At 44.8% G+C, this 18,029-nt stretch overlaps 1 protein-coding gene and 1 long non-coding RNA gene across 4 annotated transcripts in view; one reads left to right on the top strand and one right to left on the bottom strand.

Annotated features, from left to right (window-relative positions):
* Positions 1-6,362, top strand: part of LOC123624850 — a 16,687-nt gene extending 10,325 nt beyond the window's left edge. For both annotated transcript variants that reach the window (XR_006730233.1, XR_006730232.1), the window contains one exon: positions 5,942-6,362. This is a non-coding gene — a long non-coding RNA (uncharacterized LOC123624850). The remainder of the gene's footprint in view (positions 1-5,941) is intronic.
* The window catches only part of SRD5A3 (steroid 5 alpha-reductase 3), a 23,614-nt gene extending 5,585 nt beyond the window's left edge, over positions 1-18,029 (bottom strand). Inside the window, exons 1-6 of one of the 2 annotated variants that reach the window (XM_045533064.1) lie at positions 17,791-18,020; positions 10,410-10,552; positions 8,416-8,613; positions 5,199-5,333; positions 1,065-4,311; positions 731-828 (exon numbers count right to left, since the gene is read on the bottom strand). In XM_045533064.1, the coding sequence (XP_045389020.1) occupies positions 4,052-4,311; positions 5,199-5,333; positions 8,416-8,613; positions 10,410-10,552; positions 17,791-18,011 (957 nt within the window). In that variant the 5' untranslated portion in view covers positions 18,012-18,020 and the 3' untranslated portion in view covers positions 731-828; positions 1,065-4,051. Of the gene's footprint in view, positions 1-730; positions 4,312-5,198; positions 5,334-8,415; positions 8,614-10,409; positions 10,553-17,790 lie in introns of both variants that reach the window. The other variant, XM_045533063.1, reaches the window with a different exon arrangement.

The following is an 18,029-nucleotide window of genomic DNA, read 5'->3' as shown; positions in this document are numbered from 1 at the left end:
TTGGCATGCATTCATTTTATATTCACGATACTACATTCTTTTTAAAAACTATCATTCAATAATAGTAACAAGTCATGATTTTACATTGTTTTAAAAAAGTATCCTTCAACAATAGTAACAAGAGGAAAGGCAGCACAGAGAGATGCTTAGGTGGGTGGAGGTGGTACCCTGTGGGAAATGTTTCCAATAGCTTTCCTTTTCTGAGGACAGAGAAAATGTCAAGTAGTTGGGATTGTGGTAGAGTGAACAGGCTAGGGCATTTTAGTATGACTGCAGCATTAAAGGCCACTTGAGGTTAGTGGTCACAAATTTAAAGTGACCTGTTAATGGACAGATTTCTCCAGGTATAGTTCAACTGCAGAGGTGCACATTGAGAACAGGAGAGCTGGATTTAATCCAGGTTGTAGCTTTGCTAAATGAGTAAGTAAAAGCAATGTAAGGAGGCAGCAGAGTTGGGGATAGGTACAAAGGACTAATGGTAATGATTTACTTGGAATCTAAGCCGGGTAAAGAGACAAGAGAAGATTTATGATAGGTGAAGGGCAAATAAAAGTGTAATGAGATCAATAGATTGGAGGTCCCTGTAGGGCTGAAAGATTGTTGGAGTTGTGATACCAGAACCCTGAGCTGGTAAGACAGGAGTTGGTAGTGACAAAGGAAGCAAAACATTATTTCTGTTTGGGGTCAGCATTCTAGCATCTGAACATTCTATTGTTTGAGAGTCACTTACCTGCTAACCACCAAACTCTCCTTTTTGTCTGTGGGAGGACAGGCATTTTGCATGGAGTGCTTACTTCTCCCTTCTTCTAGTTTATTCTTGTGGTCTCTCTGAAAGAGATGATTCCATGCGATCAAGTCTTTTTTTTTTTTTTCAAGAGTGAACAGAATCTGCAGACATGCGGACAGCATGATAAGCAGGGTCTCTATGGAAGGTTGTGCAGTTTGTACACTGCACAAAAAATAGCAGGCTGAGGGGCAAGTGAGGCCGAGATGCAGCCTGAGCTCTGCTCATTGAACTGCAGCACCCACCACCAGCTGGCTTTTCTGCCCACAAGGGCCCATACCCTGTTATTGTGGGGCTCTTCCTTGAGTTCTGCCTTTTCTACTTCCCAGAAAGGTGCTGTGTCTGCCAGGGACCTCGGAGAAGACCGCACCAGTGCTTTGAGGTTTCAGCCAGAGGGCTGGACTTGAGGGCAAATTGTCCTTTTGTCGAGAAATCCCTTGTGGACTTGTAGCCTCAAATTGCTCCAAGTGTTCAGAGTCTTTTTGAAGGAAGAGCCCCAATATTATCCTTCCTCAATTATGTGCATACAGTAGCTCTTGATAATAGTTTTTCTTCCCCCCAAATCAATACTTGGCTTTCCAGGAGATCATTGCTTTTTGAGAAAAATTAGGACATATGTACCAGATGCATTATTTATGGATCATTGCCACCGCCACTGTTTCTTATCTATTCAGCAGGAAAATGTTAGGTTACACTAATATATTTATAAAAACCAGTAGAACAACTTTTGTCTGATAAGTAATGCAAAAGAGTATGGACAGAAATTGCTTTGATAGGCTTTAGGAGTCCAAAATTTCTACTTGCTCATTTATTATTTTAAAGTCTTCTTAATATATGAGATCATTTGAGATACCTCACTTAGCAACAGGTTCTTGAGTTTCCAGGTAGCTTTAGTTATGCAAATGGTTACAGTCTCCTTAAACTGAAAGTCTATTAAACTGCACACAAAAATATCTGTAAAGGCTTTTCTGTTTTTTTTTTTTTTTGGTGGGAATTCTACCAATAACCATTCATTGAATTAAAAGCATAATACAGAACATGGCTTTGCGGAGACAAAATAATCCATGCTCACTGTAAGCGGATGTTAGTGTGTAGGATGAGCTACAACTTGGAGACACAATGAAAACAAAGGCTATTTTTAGCACACTTTTATAGTCAGTAGTTAATCCAGCCAGTGCTGTTAATGAGGTAGTTCAGCATCCTTTCCCCTAGCATGATGATATCAGAGAGTGAAAGATTAAGGCTATTCAACTAAGCCAACAGGAAAATCAAGAATCTCCACCTCTAAGCTATTTCTGGATCATCCTTGTGAAGAATTTGCAAATTCTCTGGTGCTCCCTTTAGGGAAATGGAATGTTTTCACTAACACAGAAACCAGTGCTGGTTCTGACATCACAAGCAAATCACAATTCTCAATGATTCTCCATTGGTTACGCTTTCACTAAAGGCATGTTACTTTTTTCTGAACCCCTATGAGGACATCACTATTTCCTCTTTTATCTTTGCGTAGAAATGCAACACAATGCAAAGAAGGAAAAGGGAAAGAAACAGGAACAAATGTGATAGAGACAGCAGGGCCAGGAAGTAGGAAACTGGACTCTGCAGCTTTCTCACAACCCTGGCAGAGTTCTTCGTGGGGGATGCTCATTATTTTACATGAAAGTACATTGAGATTCCAGAACATTGACCAAATCCCTAGTCTAGACTACCTGGGTATAAAATAGCATGCTACAATAAAATACAATTTCCCCTCCCAAATAATTTTTTATTAAACATGACACATGCCAGTTGTGTGGACATGAAGACCAAACTGCAATATGCTTTACATTTCCAATGTACAAATAGTTTTGTTCCTGAGGATGGCAAATTCTATGTAAGTAAAATGAATATGTCATTGATTTGAATAGACTGAGCAACACATTAACCTTAAGTGGTATTTGATGGGAGAGAAAATGCTATGTCACAATTGTAAGAACTTTCGAATGTGCTTTGACATGCACGTATTTAAGGTTTTATTAAAAAGAATCTCAGTTTAATGCCTTAGTTTACAACTCCAGGGATTGGAGAGGAGAGAGATATTCTTAGATGGTGCATTTGATATTTGTCTTGTTCATAATGAGGTTCTTTCCACCATAGCAAGGTACATATAAATGCAAAACTTTGGCACTTAGATTATGACATCTGCATAAAAGGAATAAAGTTAATACCTCAGCCAGTAAGCCAGAAAATCTTATGCTACACGAATGTGTAGTTTTTACTGTGATGCTCAGGCTGTAGTATGATTTTTCAAGTTTTTGTTTTTCTTTGACGTCATGCATTTATTTCCCCCTGAATTGCTCACAGGTATGTTCTTTAACATAAGCTATTTTGAATGTAAACTTTATGCCTAAATATGTTCATATTCATTCTATTAGTTGAAATAAACTCAGGCAGACATTAATACAATTTGAATAACTACATGTGAATGAGGCCATAGTACTATCCAATCCAGAGTATGTCAATTGCATTCACGAAGGCTTGCTATGCATAAATATATTTATTTCCCCATGTTTTCACTTTTGAAGTATTCCCTTTAAACAGGTATCAAAAAAAGCGGTAAATAGAAGAGGTGTCAAAACTTTCAGTTAGCCTATGATTTGAAGGGGAGATGAGTGGAAATGTCTATTACAGTCATATAACTGGAGATGTTTATGGTAATGTGTGAAAGTATAAATGAACTCCAACAAACTCATTTTCCCCTGAAACTGTTGGCATAAAATTGTATGTTATTGTTATTTTCAAAGGCTACTCTGCTTTTATTGAAATGCAACAAACATACACTGAGCACCTACTATATTATTATATAGTCCAGTTAATTTTTCCCTAATAGGCCCTCCAGGCCATAGGTGATCTTATCTCTTCCCCTGTGGATGTACATATGTGTATGTGAGAAGCTGTTTATACATTCATGGTTGCTTTGCTTGTGAAGCAGCTTGGCGAATTCTCATGTACTTTTTATCAGTTGGTTGGTTGGTTTTATAAAGCATCCCAGAAAGCAGATACACCAATCCTGGATCTGCCAGAAGTTATTTCTTCTTGGAAGACACTTTGGAGATTCATTGTCTTGAGGGGTAGTATCTTGTTCATTCAGTGAAAACTTTTGGGGTATAAAAATGGAACAGAGAGTTTCCAACAGTTCTGTAGAAACTGTACTTTGGTTTCCCTACTTCATTGTCCTTCGGAGTTGAACCTGTCCCCTAGTTCGCATTCTTCATGGCTGAGGTTATCTTAAAACAAAAATGGCAGGAAAGCTTTCCTATGCCTTGGGTAGGAGACAAATTTGCTTTTGTAGAATTTGTGGCTGAGGAAAGCAGACAGGGCCTGGTTGAAGAAGACATACGTCACCACTAGCCACCAAGTTAAGTTGTGGAACCCAAAGGTGACGGCCATGGAAATGTAGATCACCAGCTCTGCTAAGTAGTTGGGGGAAGAAACGTATTCAAACCAGTCTCCAAAAGGGATTCTGTGGTTGCAGTGAATGACCACGCCTGAAATGGCAAAAGAAGACTTCATGAGCATTTGAGATTTGGAAAGGAAAGTTTTACCACTTCACTCCCAAATCATTTACGGAAACTATTAGAAAAAATCATCACACACCTGTGTGCAAACCACCATCCTGTTATACTTCCATTGTCAATCCACTGCATATTAAAAGGTCACATGCTTAGGTCGTATTGTCAACTGCTCATATGAACAAAAGGAAAGCCAGTTCTTCCAGTGGTCCTTTAAGTTAGGCATTGAGAGCTCAGGCTCCAGAGTCAGACTGCATGAGCTCAAATCCCAGCTCCCCCATTTACTAGTTGTGCAACTTCATGTAAGTTGTTTAACCTCTTCATGCCTCAGTTTCCCCATCTGTAAAATGAGGATTAGACTACACTCATTTCATACGGGTATGGTAAAGCTATACGGAAAGCACTTAGAACAGGGCCTGGCACAAAATAAGTACTTGATAAATATTAAATAATATGATTCGATTTTTAATATTTCAAAAAGCCTAATGGAAACTATACCTGTGATAAGTCAACACGAGCTAACTAAAAGGTCAAGTTTTTTGCTCTGGCTGGAATGATGCTAACTCCGACGAATACTAGCTCTCACACGCTGATCAGATACATCTGTGCAGTACAGTCCTCAAAATGTGGGCACAGCACAGAATCACAGGATGTCTGGCTACACGGGGCCAGAGAGACCTTTCAGTGTCAGGCCTTCATTTTACAGTTGGGAAGATCAATGCCCAGAGAGGTGCCTTGTCAAAAACAAATATTTGATATAGACTAGTCAACTAACAAGGGCAGGAAGGAAAAGAATGTAGGAACACAGACAACAGCTTCTGAGGGTTAAAATCCACATGGAGAGGCTCTAAAAGAGATCTCACCTGCTTTATTCTTCCTGAGATTGCCGAGAATGGCGTGGCACTTATACTGATGGGCAGAGGACCAGACGAACATCAACATGCCGAGGATATGGAACCACCGCGCCTGCATCAGTAGGTTTTCCCCTATTATATAGACTACAGAAATGAGGATTATTAGCCAACTCTGAAAAATTTCAGACGCTCAGGGAATTAAAAAAATCATTTCATTAGTAGAAACACAATTATTCCTCACGACTAGGAAAGGTAGCCTGATGACATTTCCCAAGTCCAGAGGGGAGAACACTGTCCCTCTGGAGGAAGCTTCAGTGGCCCCTGGCAGAGGATTCCTTACTGTCATGTTCTCTCGCTCCTTCTTCAAATGCTTCAAGCACAAAGTTCAGCTCTGCCTCCTGCTGTGAGCTGCTCTGGCACAGTAAGGCTACTCTGTGTTTCTACTGCTAAGCCCAGCTCTAAGTCTTCTTTCTTATGCTTTGCTGTCAGGAAGCAGTTTCTAAAGAAACCTCTCCCTGAGCTACCCTGCTAGTCACTGCTGCGGGGGCCCTGCATGCAGAATCCTGACTTGACTGGCTCTGGCCAGCAACGAAAACCAGCAGAGGGAAGGGCTGACAGGGCGGCTTCCCAGAGAGAGGAGGAATGTAAACTGCAGGATGAACAGCAACACGCTACGTCTGGGTATCTAGGTGGAGAGATATAGTTTTAGGAGTAGAAACACTCAGAATATCACCTTCCTCTTTCTTCTCCAGCTACCAGGAGGAAGGGAAGAATACAAGGAAGGAAGGATGGAGGAGCAAACCACTGGCATCAGAGAAGCACGTTACCGACGTCCTATGACCAGCAGGAAGCAGCAGCCCAGAGTCCTGACCGAAGAAACAAAGTTGTCTGTGGGTGACAGGCAGGAGCCTGAGGCTCTGCAGCCAAGAGGGAAGCCCTAAAAAGTTGATCCGTGTAAGAGAAGCAAGGATCACAGGATTCCACACCATACCTGGAAGCGGGAATTCGCTGGTGACAGCCAATGACTGACGGGAAACCCCCAAAGTCTACCTGTGTCAATTACTTTTAAAAACTTGCTCTCTATAAACAATCTAATACAATCTTTTAATGTTTACAAGTATAGCCATTTAACTACAATGTTCTATTTTCCTAAGTTAAAAATAAACAAAATATGAAAAATACAGTTTTAAATAGGACAGACTTCAAGAGCAAGTCACCACAGGACTAAAAGTTAAGGCCAGTGTCTAAAAATTCAAATTCCCACCAAGACCCCTACTCTGAGTGCATAGAAATGGCCTAGGAGGGTAAAAAGGCCCCATTAGGGTGAGGCCAGAATCATAGTGCACAGAAGGGCAGGTAGGTAGAAGGCTCGTGTTTACCGAGGGTCTAATCTGGGTGGTATTTATTATGATTGTTCCCCTATTCCTTGGTTACTCACTGAGTGTCTCCTAAGCCTGGCACTGTCGTAGGGATGAAGGATAAAGCAGTGAATAACTGAGGCAGGATCCCAGGCCTTGCGGGGCTCACGTTCTAGTTTTACAGATATTCCTCTTTTCACTTTCACAAGAGCCCTGTGAAATCGTGACGTGTCCTTAATTACTGCCATAGGCTCTGTGGCTCAAAACCGTTAAATGAGCCACACAAAGGCCCGTCTGACTCCCAAGCCCATGTTATCTCTCTCAGACCTTGTGGCTGGCTAATGCCCCAGTGTGTCCTCTCTCAGTGAATTACTTAACCAGCTCTCCCCATGTTGTCCCAAGTGACCCCACATGACCCCTTGAAGGACAAGGAGGTGAAGCAGAGAACAACTGCGGAAAGGAATGTTTAGAAAGCTACTTCTGTAGGCCGCGCTGCCTCTCCTTGACTATGTACACAGGAGGGAAGGGTGAGGCTGGGAAGCAGCCAAGAGAGGAGACCGCAGAAGAGTGACGTGAGGCCAGTAGAAACTTACATGCTGGAAGCTCGTGGGTGACCGGAGGGTTTGGAAAGTCCTTTTGAGTGGAAGCCCCAGTACTGTTGACCAGGAGTGACAGCACCTACCATGGTACTGGCTGAACACAGGAATGCCACCGCAGAAAGGCCAGGGAGGGGTAACTGACTTGATTAAGTTCAGAGGTGGAGAGCTGCTAGCCGAGCGGCTGGAGCCAATAAATAATTCACGAGTGAGAAAGGCTGTCAGCAAGGCCTGCTTTCCAATCCTTCCCCTGCTCGCACAGGCCTTTCAGGTTGCACTATAGCAACAGAGAGGGGACTTTCAAGGAGGCATTCTGATACCGAAGTCAAACCTGAGGAGGAAGCTCACTCGCTGAGTGCTGGAAATAGCTAGACCTCAGTCTGTTTCCAAGGAGGAACAGGGCAGCTTCAGGAAACACGGAGCCTTGGAATTAGAGCAAACATGAAAGATCTGCAGTGTCTGGGCTGAGAGATACCACGGCTGCAAAGTCAAGTTAACCTCAGCACTAAAAACTCATTTCAATCACTCCAAATGCCTTGAATTCTTAACAGCATGCATTTTCACAAAAATGACTGTCATCTATGTTAGACAGCGTCCCGTCTTGCCTCCCCTAAAACAAAAAGCCACTTCATTTCTTCCTCATAAACAAGGTCATGGTTTCGCTTCCCTCTTCCTGGCCAGTGCGAGCTATTCTGATTGACCACACACTCTGCCCTGTCCCCCTAGGCAGCCGCATTCGACCAAAAGCTTTGTTCATAATGGGAACAATCACAAGACCTATGTGGCAACTGCTCCCCAGGAGCACTCCTCCTCCTCCTCCTCTCACTTTCTGTGACTTGACCCTGCACCAGGACTTCCCCTCCCCTTCCACGGACTCGCCCTTGGCTGACCCCTCCTCCTGTTCTCAGCAGCCGGCCACTGCCCGGCTCTCCAGAGACTGACCCCACCTGGGTTCACTGACCTCAGTCCCTTCAGGAAACCCCCCACACCTGAGCCCAAGCCTCCTGAAACCCTGGCACTCCACTGTCTTCACTGAGGGCGTGGCTGCTTGTGTTGGTGTCTTTAAGGCATTGGAGGTCATGGCAAACATATAAACTCTTGGGCATGTTGACTTTTAAAATCTGCTACAAGAGTCTGAACTCCTCAAATGCAAAACGGACCAGGGCCGTCTCTTGCTTTTGAACTTCTCACAGTGCTCAGTGGAGGATTTGCCTGGGGAGCCCCTCGCACGGCCCGTGACAGCTTAGCTCCTGGTGTGGCGGGGCCACTCACCACTCCTGCCATCCAGCGGCACCTGGCTCAGCACAGTGAGGCCCACCAGGACGTAGTAGACGAGTCCCCAGCAGTACTGCACCACGTGAATCACGGCATTGGAGAAGACGCTGACGTAGAAGCACTCGAAGAGTCTTTGAAAGCTGTGCAGCCACAGAAACACGAGCACTAGGAACGCGGACAGCGCCGGCTCACCTCCTACAATTCAGAAGGCCACACGTTCAGCATCCCTCTTCTGGGACTAATCCAGAGTTTTGTTTGCCCTACTGTGACACAGGGTATTAAACCAGATTAGAGCCAGCAAAGGGCCAGTCGCCTAGAAATCACCCCGTCTAACACCTCCCTTTTTGTCACAATGAAGACATGGGCCAAATGAAGTCAAGGAACTTGGCTCAAGGTTACACATTAAGTTAGGGACAGGGCTAGGACAAACACTGACTCGTGATCTGCTTCAGCACGTGGCAGCTTTCCAGGCTACGTGGCCCGGCTGTGAAGGGGTCCGCGGGCCTCTGGTTCCCGGCACTAACAGCCAGAGGCAAACGGTGGGGAAGGTGGGGAGAGTTCCCAGTGGCCTCTGGGCAACCCCACCTGCAGGGTCCCCAGGATCACAGGTGCCCACAGGGGCAGAGGGGGAGAAGGGAACAGAAACAGTGTCATGCATCTCTTTCCGTATTAAAAAAAAATTATACTTTTAGGGGGACAGTGAGCCCCAAGATCTACCTTCTTACCTGCCTCTCACCCCTCTGACTCCTCTGTCCCCAAAGAAGTCCAAAGAAAAGTTGGTTTTAAAAAACATAAAACCTAGGTTTTTTTTTTTTTTAAATGAGTTAAACATCCCCCTCCGACCCCATAAAGATACAGCCTAGCGAAGTTTTGCAAACTAAACCGACCCATCCCACCCTGTATCAGCACCAGGATCAATAAACAATGTAACCAGCACCTTAGTGTCCCCTCCAGGCACTGCACCCTCCACAACCTTCCCAAGGCCAACAATCGCTATCATGACATGAGCTTTGCCTGTTTGTGTATTTTAAATAAACCCAAACTTAGTTTTAACTCTTTAGGAACAGGTTAAAGCAAACAGCCAAATAAAACTCCTCACAACCGACCCTCCAAATACCAAAACACCAGCCAGTCCCACAGGAAACAAACGAGGAGGTGAAGTTTTGATGAGTGAAGTGGGATCCGCTGACATAGCTGCCCCTCCCAGACAGGACGGACATGAGTTTTCTGAGAGTCATCTTTTGCAATCAGTCCCTCTCGCAAAACAGAAGAGGATTGTTCTGAGGGAGCCAGTAACAAAGGACAGACATAGGACCAGAACAATCCACCTCTAACGCTGCCTCTCACCCTCTGCCTGACCTTAACTGAGGCCACTTCATGGTTTTCCCTTCAATTCTTTATGTTAAAAACTGTTCCTACATATCCTTTATCTGATGCTGAGTATGGCAAATTGAAAGGCTATTTTGTAATCATCTGGTAAACCACTATTTACAGTGAATTTTATCATCTAACCAGAGCCTCACAGCAAAACACATCTTTTTACATGTTTATCAAAAAGTAATTTTTTATCACATTTCTGGAGTTCTGAGACACGATTTTTGTTGGGACAGTATAAATGATAAATGTTTCAAGGCAAACCTAAGGGATCTTAAAAGCTTCCCCCTTACGGGTAAAGACTTCTTTATAAATTTATCAACAGTACTAAAAATATCAGAGGGAGAAGAGCCAGTCCTGTACACAGCACAGCACTTGCTGGGAAGTCAGGAGATGGAATACTGACTCTTGGTCCTGCCACGAGCTCAGGGAAGGACTTGGGGACATCCCATTGGCCATCCAGCCGTGAACCATGCAAAGCTCTTTTTGCCCCCAGCCTCCCCTTCCCAGGCCCTGCTGAGGAAGGTGTGAGAGGAGATGCAAAATGCATCCCGCTGCCCTGCAGACAGGAACAACGGGAACAGAGTGCAGTGTTGCAATGAGCCAGGGGAGGTTACCTCGGAACTGTGCAGCTCCAAGAATTCGGAGCAAACTGTGAAGCCAGTTTGGAAAAGGTGCTCCCAGGAACAGAGATTGAGTAAGGCACCAAAGCAGGAAGCCATTCCACAGCACTGAGACGATATAGAAATGAGAAAAATACCTGCAAAAGAAAAACAAGTTAGGCAATCAACAGGGTGGATCCACTTTAGGCCATGATGCAGGAAGATTATTTTTAGTTTCTCTATCCCTCCCACCTTTCCATTTGCAAAGTGTAGAGTTTTGCTTTTTAATAGAACCCAAATCCTGCAGTTGTTCAGATTTTTTAAATTTTCTTTCAATGATGGGACTGGTGAACATACAGGAAAAAGAGGTCTCTCTGAGGTTAACAAGAACAAACTGACTTTGTTAAACTTAGAAGGAAGGTCAACTAACAATCTCTCTTATCTTTGGATAACAGTATTGAGCTCAAGTTCCAAACACGAGGCTGCAAGACCTTGCAAAGAAAACCTAGATTGTGCTAAAACAAGCTAAATCTGTAAAAGATTTCAAAATCCTAAGCAATATTGCAGGAGTAGCCACACAACTGCTAGGCAAGAATTGCACAATCACAGATCCTCGGGGCTGGGAGAAACCTTAAAGATCTGACCCAGCGTTTTTCTGAATTGAGTTGATTCAAATTACTTTTTTTTTTTTTTTGAGACATAGTCTCACTCTGTTGCCCAGGCTAGAGTGAGTGCTATGGCATCAGCCTAGCTCACAGCAACCTCAAACTCCTGGGCTTGAGCAATCCTTCTGCCTCAGCCTCCCCAGTAGCTGGGACTACAGGCGTGTGCCACCATGCCCGGCTATTTCTTTCCATATATATAATTTTAGCAGTCCAGATCATTTCTTTCTATTTTTAGGAGAGATTGGGGTCTCGCTCTTGCTCAGGCTGGTCTCAAACTCCTGAGCTCAAACGATCCGCCCACCTCGGCCTCCCAGAGTGCTAGGATTACAGGCGTGAGCCACCACGCCTGGCCTACTTTTCTTATAACATGACAAGTATTATAGTCCTAACACTAGGTATCAACTCCAGATGGTTACAATTCTCAGACAACTACAGAGCCTACTTTGCAAACAATGAACACATTTACAAACTAAATACAAATAAGACCACAAAACCGATGCAATTGAAATTAGCAATGTTAATTTAATGTGAAAGATGATCTTGATTTGCTGAAACCAAATCACCTACTATGGCAGAAGGGCCTAACAGCTTCACCTGTACTTTTCCTACTGTTTTTCTCTATTCAGACAAATTCAAAACCTTTCTGACTCTACTGGGTGCCTGGTGGTCAAGTCATCTGGCCTTCCCTGGTCTTCAATGCTTCATGTACATATTGATAATAAGCCCCACTTCTTTTCTCATTAGTCTGTGACAATAAAAGAAAATATTTCGTACAAAGGGAAATCAGGCAAGCAAAACAAAATGTAGGAATGAAAAAAACAAAACAATATACCTGTGAATCAAAAACACCAGGAACAGTAAGAAGTAAGAAGCTTAGCAACTTGTACAAAACACTCATAAGTGATTTGCTTGACTTCTGACTTGATATAAATCAGCATGTAGTGTGTGTAATAGGAGCAGAAAAGCAAGTCCAGGCAAGCCTAGGTGGCATGAATAAGAGCACAACGGAGTCATCAGGGCTGAGTCTCGAGCCAAATGCTGCCATTTACTGCGTGACCTTGGATAAGTAACTTAACCTCTCTGAGCCTTAGCTTTCTCATCTGCCACGTGAAGATAACCACAGAAACCTTAGAGGATTATGAAGATGAAATTAAATAATCTTAACTGTTCTCCCAGGCTCCATTCTACAACCCTTATTCCCACCGCTAGACTATTCTCTACCTAGTTGCCAGAGGGATTTTTTTTTTTTAACTTAAAGAAGAATAAAATGAATGAGTCATGCTTTTTGTTGCCTCTTTTTAAAATGTTTTTTTTTAAACATTTAATGCCAAGTCATATCTCTTGCTTGGTTTTAAAGACCCACCTTGAGCCTCAAAAAGCAGATCTAAAAACTCCACTGTCATCTGTTTTGGACGCTCTCCTTTTTCCTCCTTTGGCACTTTGCTTAACTGTGGCACTATCTTCCAAGCCCTTGGGAGCAGGAACAAGGCCATCCTTATGGTAACAGCGGGCACTGAGTGAGCACTCCTTTGCTTAGCAAACATCTGAATGCCTCCTATACACCGCAGCGAGCACTCATGAAACTGACTCTCACACACATGAAGAGTAAACTTGACAGCATGCCAGTAGGCAGTAATCGCTATTGAGAAAACTAAAGCAGAAAAGAGGAAGAAGAAATGCTGGGGATGAGAGAATTATAATTTTAAACAAGATAAGAGAGCCTCACTGAAAAGGTAATATTTGAGCAGAATTACAGGAAGTGAGGATGTCAGCCCTGTGGCTATCTGGGGGAAGAGCTTTCCAGGTGGAGAGAACAGGCTGTGCAAAGGCCCTGGGGTGCAAGAGAGGCCCTCAACACTGTAAGAGAGACGGACAGGGGACAAACCAGAGTCGACAAAGTCAGCGAGGTGGTGGGGACGAGACTGGACAGGGTCTTAGGCCTTTACTGTGAGTTAGAAGCTACTCTATGCTTTTGAGCTTAGGATATACGATCTGATTTAATACATATTTGCTTGTGGCTGGAACTAATTCTAGGCCCCAGTTAGGGGAGTTATGGGGTTACCTAAGGACAGGAACTATTGTTTACTGAGTTCTGACAAGGTGCCCGGCCCTGTGCTGAGTGCTCTAATGTCACCACCTATGAGACCAGCAGGTGCTGTATTATGCTAACACTCTAACCCACACCATTCACCATCTCTTGCCTGGACCACCATGGTAGCCTATTCCCCAGTCTTCTTCTCCACACAGTGGCCAGTCACCCTTTTAAAACATAAATCAGGTTGAAAAAAATCAAAAGAATAATATTGCATGACACATCAAAATTATATGAACTTCAAAGTTCTATTGGGACTTCTAATAGACTTCCAAAACTTCCAATAAAGCTTCCTTGGAAAACAAAACAAAACAAAAAAACCTCCAAATCACACCATGCAATGCCAACCCCTTCTCCCCAAAGCCTTCAGTAGCTTCCATATTCCATGTTGTTGCTCCCACCCCAACCTCAGTCTTGCTCACGAGATCGAATAACCCTGCTGGATTTCCTCTAGAGCAGCGGTCCCCAACCTTTTTGGCACCAGGGACTGGTTTCATGGAAGATAATTTTTCCAAAGTGGGGCGTTGGGGGGGAGGTGGAGCTCAGGAAGTGAGGCATGTCCCTGTTCTAACATTCCTAACAGGCCAGGGGGACCTCAGCTCTAAAGCACTTATCAGCATCTGAAATTATCTGGCTGGTTTTACAAGATTTGTTTACATGTTGCTGTCTGCCTTCCTAGAAGATAAACTCCAACGAGCCTAGAATAGCTCCTGTCATAGCAAATATTCTATAAACACTGATTAGATAAATCAAGGAAAGAGAAGGTATCTCAACCAACAGAGTTACTCTCAGAGTAAGGAGTCAAATTAATCAACAAACCAACTAAACCTCAAACCTTTTTTTTGCCATTCATTCGAAGTATATCGATCGAGGGGACCTGTCAGGCACTGAGCTAGGGACAGGGTAACAAAGGAGATGAATGTAAATGAACGGAAAGTTTATAGTCTACAGCAGGGGCTCTAAGTAACCATTTCTCTGCCATGGACCCCTCTCAGAGTCTGGTGAAGGCTACAGGCCCTTCTCAAAATGTTATACAAGCATAAAATAAAAACCACAAGCATTACAAAAGAAACCAATTATACTGATACATAGGTAATACAACTATTGGAAAGCAACTGTGATATAGTAATATGTGTGCTTCGTAATTAATGTGTCAAATAAGATCTAGTGTTGAATGAATTATAGTGTTCTCACAGGCATGAAAACAATAATGTTTGGAGGTATCGTCAATATTTTTAATGTAATGTGAAAAAACTATCACAAAGTTGCACGTACTGCTAATTCTTGCAGCTGTTGTGGTTTGTTGATTACATTCACAAAAAGGAAATGCTAAATCTCAGCGAGAGGTTAGTGAAAATGAAGATGTAACTTTCTTCCAATCCAAGTTTGCCCTGAATTCTGTCCACAGATCCCCTGGAACCTTTGGTTAAGACCCACCCTGGACTCCAGTGGGGAAAGTCTGGGCAGCTCTCTGTCTGCAGAGCCCAGTTAAACTGCAATGCTTTGATACCATTTGGAACCATTCTGAAACTTAAGAAGTTGCTTCCATATAGTAACACACTATGCAAGTTAAAGCATTAAGATGCATGTTTGAGGTCACCTATTTATTAAGACTTCCTGGTAAATCAATACTCTAGGAACCAAAAGGAAAACAAGAAAAGCAACCCTCACTCTAATTAAAAAAAAATCTGCCAAACAGGGGTAATGGAAACAAACATTTCAGGAACTGATTTAAGGTTTTATTCTTGTCTCCTTTGGAAAAAAATAATTGCAAAAACAAAATTACCAAAGTAATGCTTTCTGGGCCGAAACGTGATTTTACAGGTGCCTCTATCCTTTCTTTCTCTCTCTCTTTCCTTCCTTCCTTTCTTTTCTTTCCTTCCTTCCTCCCTCCCTCCCTCCCTTTCTTTCTCTCTCCCTCTTTTACCTTCCTTCCTTTCTTTCCTTTCCTTTTTCTTTTTTTCGTTCTTTCTTTTTAAAAAAAATTTTAGAGGTGATGGGGTCTTGCACTGTCACCCATGCTGGAGTGCAGTGGTGCAATCATAGCTCACTGTAACCTTGAACTCCTGGGCTCAAGTGATCCTCCTGCCTCAGCCTCCTGACTAGCTGGAACTACAGGCACACACCACCATGCCTGGCTAATTTTTTCTATTTTTAGTAGAGACAGGGTCTCGCTCTTGCTCAGGCTGGTCTTGAACTCCTGAGCTCAAGTGATCTTCCCACCTCGGCCTCTCAGAGTGCTAGGATTACAGGCATGAGCCACCGCGCCCGGCCTGCCTATTTCTAAGTGTAGAAATTATAGGCTTATTTTCATGTTTAAGCGTACTACTAAATATTGCATAAGGAAAAATATTCAAATATAACCATCTAAGCTAAGGTTACTAAATAGTTTCAAATTTGGATTAACCAAGCTATTTACTAGATGCCACCCTCTGGGGATAAATCCATTCCCATTTGATCTTTCACACATACTGGGCTTCGCATGCTGCAAGATCCTCTCCATGGGGTTCACCAGTAAAGAGCTTGGGATTTCAATTCCGACAGGCAGAGTTCAAGTACGACCCATGCCAGCATTAGCACCACTGGGCAAGTCACCTCTGATTCCAAGCCTGAGTTTGCACATCTGCAAATGGGAATAATGACAATAACATCTCCCTCACAGGTCTACTGTGAGGATTAAATGAGGAAAGGCATATACTACGCTTAGGAGTCCTTATACATGTAGGCGCTCAGTCACTGGTGGTTACTATTGATAAACCAGGAAAATCTCTCCAACGTGCTCCTTGGCCATTAACACTTACTATTTTTTCCTGATTATAAAAGGGATAAGCAAATTGTCCGTGAAGGCACTCTGGAAAACAGAGAAGCACAGAAGAGGCTGTAGACTCTCACCTCACCCCAACTCTAACTGTCCTCCTTTTTCACATAAACAGGAGTACAAAGTTTAGAAGGAGAGTAATGTATGTATTAATTGTTTTTGGAGACACCGCCAGCTTTGATACAAATGCTCTTTTTTCGGTCTCAATAAAAATGTCTTTCATTACTGGCCTGGATTTGTAGGACCTTCTTCAGTACTAAAAGAAATGTTTGTTTAAATTTAGAGGAAAAAAAAAAAAGAGCACTCGAACACCATGGGAGGTTCTTCCCTAGACTTCTGCAAGAAGAACAAGGTATAAATTATTTCACAATATAGCATAGCAGAAATTACGAGAAACCCAAAGGTACCAATTGTTATAGTAATGAATAAGGGAAAGGCGCCAAGTCTCTTTCCTGGCTGTCATGTAATGACAGACTTGAGCAGTGACAGCTGGGGTATGAAATCCAGAGAAATAGGTAAGTTCCGGGAATGATTTTAAAAGTGCCCTTTAATCCAGGAACACTGATGCTTTTTTCAAAATTCAGAAAATAAACTGCTACACAGTAGAAAAGAAGTTAACCCTGATTAAAAATAAGGTAATAGAAAGAACCTCCAAGGTGTGACCAATTTGTCTTGCAAGCTTCTTCCTTTCACTGTTCCTCAGAATGATCGAGTTTTCCCTTCTCCGTGTCGACACCTGGTACATCTTTCTCCAGCAGTCAAAACCGGCGGATTATCCGCATTTTAGAAGCCAAATTATACTTAGTCCCTTCAGGTGGACCCGCGACAGACACTACCTATGAGTGTTTTCAGTGACAACCCAGATGTTTTAATCGCTCAGGAACATTCCTTCAGGTTCATTCCTAAATGCCAATTTAAAATGCATCTTAACAGAAAAGACACTGCTCTGTGTCTGCCGTCTAGGATAGAGTTGGGCTGACTCTTCTCAGCTATGCCCTGAATTCAAAGTGAAGAAAGAGGAAAAAGAAAACTGTAATAGGTCTCACAATCTCTGAAACCCCTGACGGCTTCATCTTTCACCGAACTTGGTTTTGAAAACTGCTGAAAGTCAAGCGGAGTTTCGGGACGGGCCCGACTACTCTGTGCCGCCTCGGGCCACCTTCCCCGGGGGCACCTGCGCGGGCGGGCTGGGAGCGTCCCGGCGGCCAAAGGAGGTGGCACCCTGCGGTGACCAGCGTCTCAGTCCTGCGTCCTGACTTCCAGGGTTGTGGAAACGGATCCGGGAAAGAGGCGCGAAGAGTTCCGGCGACCTCAAGTGAGATTATAAGGCCCTAGAGTGCAGGGGAGCGGAATGAGCATAAGACGGACAAAGGAGGCTTTAATCTGCCACCTGGTGACCGGGCCTGAAGTCGGCCGCGCCGCCGTTTCCCCGAGGGCCAGGCTCGGGGAGGCCGCACGTCCACGGCCCCGCGCCCGAGACCGCGCGGCTCAGCGCTCGCTCCATCGGCGTCCGCGGCCACCGGGCCCCGCGGCGGCCCCAGCGCCCCCCAGCGGCCCCCCGATCCCCGCGGTGGCCCCCAGATCCCCGCGGTGGCCCCCAGATCCCCGCGGCGGCCCCTGAGCCCCGCGGCGCCCCCAGATCCCCGCGGCGTCCCCAGATCCCGGCGGCGGCCCCCAGCGACCCCCGGCGGCCCCCGAGCCCCGCGGCGGCCCCCAGATCCCCGCGCCTCCCGGGCCTGCTGCCGCCTCGGCCGCCCCCTGCTGGCCGCCCCGAGCTCTCCGCGCCTCGGCAACCGCAGCTCGCGCCCGGGGCGCGGTTACCTTTTGGGGACATCAAAGACCCGGCAGATGGCCGGGCGCGGCGGGCCCCCGCTCTTGGTTTTCCCGTAGCGGATCAGGTCCTGGAAGAGCGCGCAGCTCGGGAGCGGGCCGGGCGGCAGCAGCTGCAGCAGCAGCGCCAGCAGGAAGGCGGCGGCCAGCGAGAGCCACAGCGCGCGGAGCGGACTCGGCGCCGACAGCTCGGTCCCCGCCCAGGCCGCCATGGCCGCCACTCCCGCGCC

The sequence above is a fragment of the Lemur catta genome, chromosome 19, assembly GCF_020740605.2.
Source record: "Lemur catta isolate mLemCat1 chromosome 19, mLemCat1.pri, whole genome shotgun sequence".
Taxonomy (NCBI): domain Eukaryota; kingdom Metazoa; phylum Chordata; class Mammalia; order Primates; family Lemuridae; genus Lemur; species Lemur catta.
The sequence above is the reverse complement of the archived record's forward strand: the minus strand, read 5'-3'. Positions and strand labels throughout refer to the sequence as shown.